We start from the raw sequence: 8494 nt of genomic DNA, 5'->3' as shown, positions 1-8494 counted from the left end.
TTTTGTTGTAATTAAAAAACAAGTCACTGTAGAAACTTGAAAATTTCACTGAATGTTTATATTAGCATTATATATATACGATAAAATTTTGAAAATAATTTGACTCTTTTTGAGTTGTTTACGGACATTGTAAGTTTTCAATTTTTTTAGTTTTTTTTTCTATAAATATGAATAAAGTTTTATCTATTGGGCCAAAAAGTGTAAAAAATTAATACAAGGCTCCTGATATATTGTTACAATAGCAGTTGAAAAATATTAAAAAGACATAGGCACAATTATCTTTTATAAGCATTTGAAGTTGAAATTTTGACAACATTTATCAAATTTAAAATTGAATAATTCTTTTGTAGTTAAAAATTTATAAAATGTTCAACTTTTATATCTAAGGATTGAAAATTTAAAACAAGATTCCACGTAAATATTTAATTCTGTTACCAAAAATTCTAAAAAATACATAAGCACAGTTTATTTTTATAGTCATTTTAAGTTCAAATTTGAACAAAAGTACATATTAAAAAACCTGGAATAACTATTTTAGTTATTTTGTTTTGATTGTATAATATTATTTGTGGGCACTTGAAACTTCTAAAGTATACTATTATATATCTATGATAGTACCACGGTTTGTGGTTGATGTATAACGCGTTACCTAATGGATATTGTGATATGATTAATTTGAAAATTACTAATAATACTATCGATAAGTATCAGGGACTGGAACCGGAACCGGTTAGAGAAAATCTAAGAACCAAAACCGGAAACCGGAACCCATTTTTTACAATGCTTAGAACCAGAATTAGAACCGGAACCTCATTTTAATGAATAATAAGTTTTCCGGTTCTTTTAGGTTCTTATTGGTTCTAAGAAAAAGTCCTGTATTTAAAATAATTGAATATTTTATTTGAATGGGATTTTGTTGTAATCAAATAATTATTTTTCATAGAAATATTTTTGTTTTGTACATAATATATGGTATTTTTAATTTTTAATTCGAAATAATCGTATTGTATTATGTATTAATTACGACTGACAATCATTAATAATAACAATGATTTATTTACACACATACGGGTTGCATATGTTATTTGTTATATAACAAAAATAATCGAATAATAATTCGTATGAGTTTTTCTACGAATGTTTACAAGATACCTACGAATAATAATATTTATATAGTTATTTATAACTCTGTCTTACATTATCACACCATAAATTCATACCAAGTGTTTGTATTTGTTCTTAAATACTTTTTGAATGTATGTATTTGTGTTTTGTATCTTTGTTAAAATGCAATTTAAACGTATCTTTTACAAAACTGGGCCAAGTTATGACTGAATAAAAAATCTACCTAAAAAGCAATAAGTAATATTTGAAAAAATGTATATTTAAGAACCGGTAAGAACCGGAATTAACCGGAACCGGAACCCTTATTTTGTAATTTTAAGAACCGGAACCGGAACCAATCATTTATTTATTTTAAGAACCGAACCGGAACCAGAACCGAAAAAATCCATAAGGTTCCAGTCCCTGATAAGTATACCGTCTATAATATGTATGTCTAATATCTTGACTGACAAACCGTCTCCGCTCAGAATCGTTTTTCTTATATAGTGATATTATATCATTGAATTCAAATTTAATACTATCCATTATACAGTAACCCACTTGTAACCTACTGTACAGCAGAGCGACATCCACTTACCCACCTTTTTTTACTATGAATTTACCACAAAAATATTACAATAATAAAAATAAGTGCGAATCACGACAAATATAAATTGTACTACTGTTTCAATAGTTAAGTGCCATATTATTCTGAAAAAAAAAACATTCAAACCGTATACACAATTTTGAATTTACATACAATTGCTAATCTATCGATTGGTTCGTATGAAACTTTTAAAGTATTCCCTCTGTAGCAATAAAAAGGGTGTAAATGTATATGAAAAAACACACCGTAAAACCGTTGTAGGTATCAAATACAAACTAAAATGTTATGTTTATTCACATAACGCGTAGGCGTATTCATATATTGAAAATAAAGAATCTAAAGCTGTATGACGGGGGGCGAAATGAGCTTAAGTTAAATGTATTAAATTTAAAATATATTTTATTTTTGCCAAAATCTAATACAAAGCACATAACTGACGCAATTTTAGCTGGTTAACGTATTAATACTTAGTAATAGTATGGTACACGATTTGTAAGACTATAAATCTTTATATATTTAAATAATAAAGAAAAAAAGTATATTAATTCTATTAGCTTTCTCTGCTTGTACTATTCAAGTATTAAAACCTAAAGTGTTAAATAAGTACTTAAGCTGTAACAATAGAATAATCATAATTTTCTAAAAAAAATATCAAATTATTAGCCGTGCATTTTCATTGTTATCGACTAGAAATATAATATACTTAAATTAAATTAAATTCAGAATTTCTCATTACTATAGGTACTGGAATCGCCAAACATGTATTCCGTTTATTTAAGGTCCATTAGTATCATAACACCATTTAACATGAAATACAAAATTATTTCAAAACAATTATTATTAACATATAATAAAAAATATTTTTTTTTTACATAACTCCAAGTCGTTATAACAATATTTTTTACGATTTTTTTATTTATCAAATTTTTTTAATGATAACATGTTTTTTTTAAACTAAATATTTAGATTAAATATTAGAGGAAAATATTTTTTGGACTACCTCGTGATATCAAATTCAGTTAAAAAATGTAATAAGTGATTTATGGATAACCCCGCGTGTATATACCTATTATAATGTTATTGAAGCGGAAGTAATATTAATTATTATAATATACCTAATATTAATTTATATACGATCAAATTATTTTGTTCATTTACCGGTTTCTTTGCAATGGATACTATGCGGTTTTTACCACCGGTATTTTTGTTCGGCTGCTGCGAAGATCGATCGATCCATTGTTTTGTATTTTCTATTGCTTTTGGTGGACTGGTAATTTTTTCCGGCATTTCATCATTTTCGTTTTCAGGCGTTTCCCACCAACGGTCCAATGACGGTCGACGGCCGTCCCATGGATTTCGATTTTTCTCGTTCATATTAATATGATATTATTATAAAATAGGTAATAATAATAATATGTCGCTAAATGTGTGTCACAGAAGTACCTTTGAAGTCAGAATAATGTGCCTCCAGACTGTCAATTTATAGTCATAACTGTTTCATATTGTCTGTACATTTTTATAAAACGATATAATTCAACATGGTAGCTTATAATCATCGCATGTATAATAATAATAATAATAATAATAATAATAAAAATAATAACGATGATAATAATATTATATAATGATGACGAAATAAATAATGCGATCTTTATGATATCCTATACCCTGACAACCGATATTTGAACCAGTACTTAAAGTAATCGATAGAGGCGCATTGTGTAAACATATATTATATTAATAATTACTATAAATAATATAATACCTCCGAAGAAAACTCGATAGTAGATACAATCATCGCTAGTAAACGACTTTGCAGCCTGTATATATATATTATTAATATTAAATTTATTAACCATGTAATATATTGTGTATGTCATACATAATTCAATTTTAATATTACTGCACTTATTTTTATAATATCTTGGATTAATATTTCGAGGCGAATTTTTCGACTTTTGCTTTACAACAGTGATCACTATTTTTTTTTTTTAGTTTTTATATCATCACTCTGTACAGAACGGGTGCTTTAAACGTTTCATGCAGACCGCTTCTATATAGATTGGAAATCGAACAAAGATTGTACTTAGCTGCAAACGACATTTTTTTCCGTTTCTCGGTAGCTTAAACCGATGAGGGAAAAAAATGAAAAATGTATGCAAGGCGCTCGTTCTTCCGAACAGCTTAATAGTATTTGGGCGACCCGAGTTTTGTTCAGAATCGTTTTACAAACGGAATGATTAATCATTACTTTCAAATTTAAAATAATAATACGTACACAATACTGGCGCGGCTTCCAAGTCTTTGTGTCCCACGACGTCATTTTTGCGATTGTTAATCTCGTGTTGTATAAATAATGACGCATAATAGCTTCTAGTGATTATATTTTATTTTATTGTGAACACGATAATATGGTGATGATATTGTTATGCCGTTATAAAAATGACCGAATTATGGATCAATGTGAATAAACGTAAATTGATAAGACGTACCTTAATATGGCGTGACAATAATATATGACAGCATACAATGCTGTATGGATCTCTTTTTAACTTGCACCGTATGGATATTCGATTGATACATAGCTAACATAATTTTACGTCATAACTTTAGATACCTACTTACCTACTATTCTGCGTATATATTAGCGCTTTTAACACTCTTTTAGAATATGTGCGATGAGTTTTTATTCATCAGGAACATAAAATGTTAACGTATATTTTGGTTCTAAGTAAATATATACATTTTATTTTCGCTTTCACGGGTCTGTACTATTATATTATTTGCTGTTTTTCGTTTTTTTATTTTTATTTGAGCCCTTAAGCTCAACACATTTAATTCAATTGAATATAATTTGTAAACGTTTAATCCAATCAAAATCAGCCCCATTTAGCTTATTTACAATTTTCTACTAACCTTTGAAAGAGAAAACTGTTTTCACCGGAATCGCAATGGAGGTTTTTTGAAAACTAGAAAACTTTTCACATTTGATACCATTGTAAGTTTCAAATACCCCAAAATGTAGTTGCGTACACGTTTAAGACTTATGTGATATCGCGTCTATTTATTATGGTCTACCTATTGTAAATGTGAACTGCAGCAGGTGTATTTGATTATTCAGTTTTCAGTTATCTACTTAATTTGTAAATAATGCGAATAGAATAGTTTAATTTATTATATAAATATGACGTACTTAACAAAATATACGTCTTATCTTAAGCATTGTTTTTAGATTCTGTTCAAAGCCCATGGCTAATGGATTTTTTATTAGTAATGATTTTTTCCTTTCTATTTACGCTTTTTCGGTCAATAAGGTCTAAGCTTTAAAAGTTTCTTGTAGCGAAATTAATAATATGGTCTATTAGTTGTCAGTTTTTACTAACAACCGAAGAAATTATTATAAATCGTTATGTATCAGTGTACCACCCTGTACTATTACTCGAACGTCTCCTGGGAACTAATATTTATGAACGTCAGTTAAACATAATATGTATAGGACCCTTGGGACCTAATTAACCTCGAAGACAATGAATTATTGTAGCTAAAGAGAGAAATTCAGACATGATCGGGTGAGAGGGAGGTATGAAACTTGTATTTACACCAATCGTACACAAATCGGTCCATACTCGATCATTAGTATTGATTCCACGCGACATTCACATCAATAATTTTTAACACAATATGTAGAGCCACTAACGCTTTGATAACATCATTCGATTATGTTATTATTATTATTATTATTATCGATTATATTATTCACCGCATATTATATATTATAGTTGTGTCGTCGGTTTGAGCCATTAAATACTGTTAGCGCGAAGAAGACACTCGTATATAATATTATAATCATTGCCCTTACCATTTCGCGTCGAATTATTAATAATTCAAAAAAAAAAGAATGGCGGAGAATATCCGAAGAAAGATACAAGTACAGTATGCTAGTATAAAATAAAATAATATGAGACCAGAAACCAAACACAGTTTATTATTGTATATTGCAGTATTATATTTAGTAGTATTTAGCATTATTATATTAAAAGGTATTACAATATTTTAATTGCAACAATAGTTCGATATAGCTCCTCAATACGGGTTCGGATGATGTGAACGTTGAAAGATGTTTTTTTAGAATTTTCTCTCTGCGCTCCGGAAAAGCGTAAACAACTAAACAGAAAAAAAGGAGAAAACTCACATTAAAACCATAATAACTCAGTGTCTTGAATGGACTGTATTTCAAGCCTTCTGTAATCGAAAGACCGAAGTCATATATAGTTCTGACCATTGTAACGATACTCACGTAGGTCGACCCTGACACGAAAATCTGTACTATTCTTTCTTACACGCGGTCATGCACAAAACAATTTAAGTTTCATTTTCTGAGTTCATTACCGCCCATTCAATATGGACGAATATTTTTCGTATTATATATGATATAGAATTGTCATAAATCAAGTATTTACTATTTCGACAAAAGTATTTTTTTTTAAATTTGGTTTTATTAAAACTTCAAGCGAACTTTTTTTATCGATAAATAGAAAGCCAATAACTACAATGATTCCAATCCAAACACACCAAGTAATGTTGAAGAAGTACTTGGAGACGAGCAATTCACCACTACAATACTCGAATTTTTTTCCCGCACCAAACTATGTTAAATGAATTGTAAATAACCTTTATTTTGTTGTATTTCAATAATATTCTTCTTCGTACTGTATGTTATTAAATAAACTAAAAAAATACATATACTGCGAATCTAGTCCAGCGACCGCTATTAAATATAATAAAAAATGTTTTTATTTTTTTAAGCTTACCTCAAACATTATAACAATATACATTAGTTATATTCTAATAGGTATGCGTATTTGTATAATTTTGATTTGTATTTATAATAAGTAATATAAATAACAATAATACATGTTATTTGCTGAACAAAATTCAAGTACCCAATTGATTTATAAACAGATATTTAATATGCAACTATGTAAACATAGCTTGTGTTGAGATAGTAGAGTTCTATTTTATAATAACTTCAGACTAATATACTATAATAAGAATGATACAATTATATAAAATAATATGTACCTACTAAGAAGCTTAACATTCAAAAATAAAATAAAAATAAAACAAACTGTCAATCAGTTTAATTTATGCCATACAAATATACAATAATGAAAACACTATACGATATAAAATGCCCATCTATTGAGGAGCTTCAGAAACACAAAATACAAAATTAAATATCACAAATTATCAAAACCAAAACTATACAAATATTATTAAAAAGAATTAATGTTTTTGAAATTATAGAAGTTAATACTAGTTACATTGTTTATAAAGATCAGAGCCTTACAGTTATTGTACATTGTCCAAAAATTGTGAAACTCCGAAAAACCTAATGTTATCATTGCTCTTATTTTATATTTATATTGAGTGTTATAGCCTATAATATACCCTTATAAATTATTGGTGCCTGATGAGTAATAACTATTAATTAGTATCGTTTACATTGGTCAGTATGTCCATATATTTGTATAATAATAACAACAAAAAAAGTTGATTTTTAGATTCTGAGCTGTTTTTTTTTTTTTTTTCTATATTTGTTCATTGAAACGACCTCAAGATCTTTGACAATGCTTATCACAAGTGGGTAGTAGGGAGATCATCTGATCTATTTATCTATGTATATATCACTATATGCATGATACTACCCCCCTTCTCCAAGAAGAGACATGTGCGGTCCCAGTGGAGTGGGACCTAGTTGGAACCGGATGACGCAATCGGAGCTAAGTGAAGGAAAAAATGTATTGTATTTACTATTTAGTATTTACAATGACGTGTGTGTGTTTTTTTCTGTCTGTCATTGACATTTGGGGTTGTAATAATGCTCCAATTTTCGATCAGTAACTTTTCTAATAGAAAAGTGAATCTTATTGGTACTTTTGAGTAGTCAAAATTAAAAATTCCAAGTAAAGTAAGTTTTGTTTGAAAAACACAAAAAAAAACGTGAAAAAATAGATAATTTTTAAGTAAAACCAATTTTTAAAAAATCACTTTGGTGTAACTCAAAAACTAGTAACCAAAAGCCCTTGAAGTTTTCACCATATGTTTGTATCAGCATTTTCCATAGACGGTAACATTTTCGAAATATTTTGACTCTTTTTGAACTAGTTATGGTCTTGAAAAATTTTTCAAATTTTGTATATTGTTTCAAATTATTCTCATTAAATGAAAATGACACTAGCCTTCTTTATTTTTTAACAACTTAAAACTATACATATAGGTAGTATTTATACAGTAAATAAAAGTGTACTTACTGTTTTTTATCTTCTGAAAAATATAACTTAATATGCAATAAATTCATTAAAACCCATAAAAATGTATCTAGAAATTTTTTTTGTGTGTTCATTAGTTCCCTCATGAAAAATACAATAACATGCCATCTCCTTAATGTTTAAGAAATTATAAGTATTTTGGAGTTACTGATTTATGGATTATGGATTATGACGTTATTTCACTGCCGGCTCCACAAAGGTATATTATAACAAAAAAATAAGTACGTAACAATTATGGTAGGTACCCTCACACAGTCCTAATTTTAAACACTTGCGGTAAGCGTCAACGACTTGCGATTTTCGAAGTGAGGAGGACGGGAGAAGGTTACCATCACGATTCACGGTATATAGATACAACAAATCAATTACAATTCAATGGTATAGTATATAAAACATGATTAATACAAAATTTAGCGTTTTACCACGCACAAAACAATTATTATTATAACGG

The 8494-nt window shown here is 28.1% G+C and overlaps 2 protein-coding genes across 3 annotated transcripts in view; one reads left to right on the top strand and one right to left on the bottom strand.

Moving 5' to 3' along the window:
• The window catches only part of LOC100572737, a 15467-nt gene extending 8984 nt beyond the window's left edge, over positions 1–6483 (bottom strand). The window contains exon 1 of the mRNA XM_003244067.4: positions 2870–6483. Within this exon, the coding sequence (XP_003244115.1) occupies positions 2870–3085 (216 nt within the window). The 5' untranslated portion in view covers positions 3086–6483. The remainder of the gene's footprint in view (positions 1–2869) is intronic.
• LOC100161017 overlaps positions 1–8494 on the top strand; it is a 129428-nt gene that overhangs the window by 78820 nt on the left and 42114 nt on the right. The window lies entirely within an intron of this gene.

Source organism: Acyrthosiphon pisum, chromosome A2 (assembly GCF_005508785.2).
Source record: "Acyrthosiphon pisum isolate AL4f chromosome A2, pea_aphid_22Mar2018_4r6ur, whole genome shotgun sequence".
Classification (NCBI taxonomy): domain Eukaryota; kingdom Metazoa; phylum Arthropoda; class Insecta; order Hemiptera; family Aphididae; genus Acyrthosiphon; species Acyrthosiphon pisum.
The sequence above is the reverse complement of the archived record's forward strand: the minus strand, read 5'-3'. Positions and strand labels throughout refer to the sequence as shown.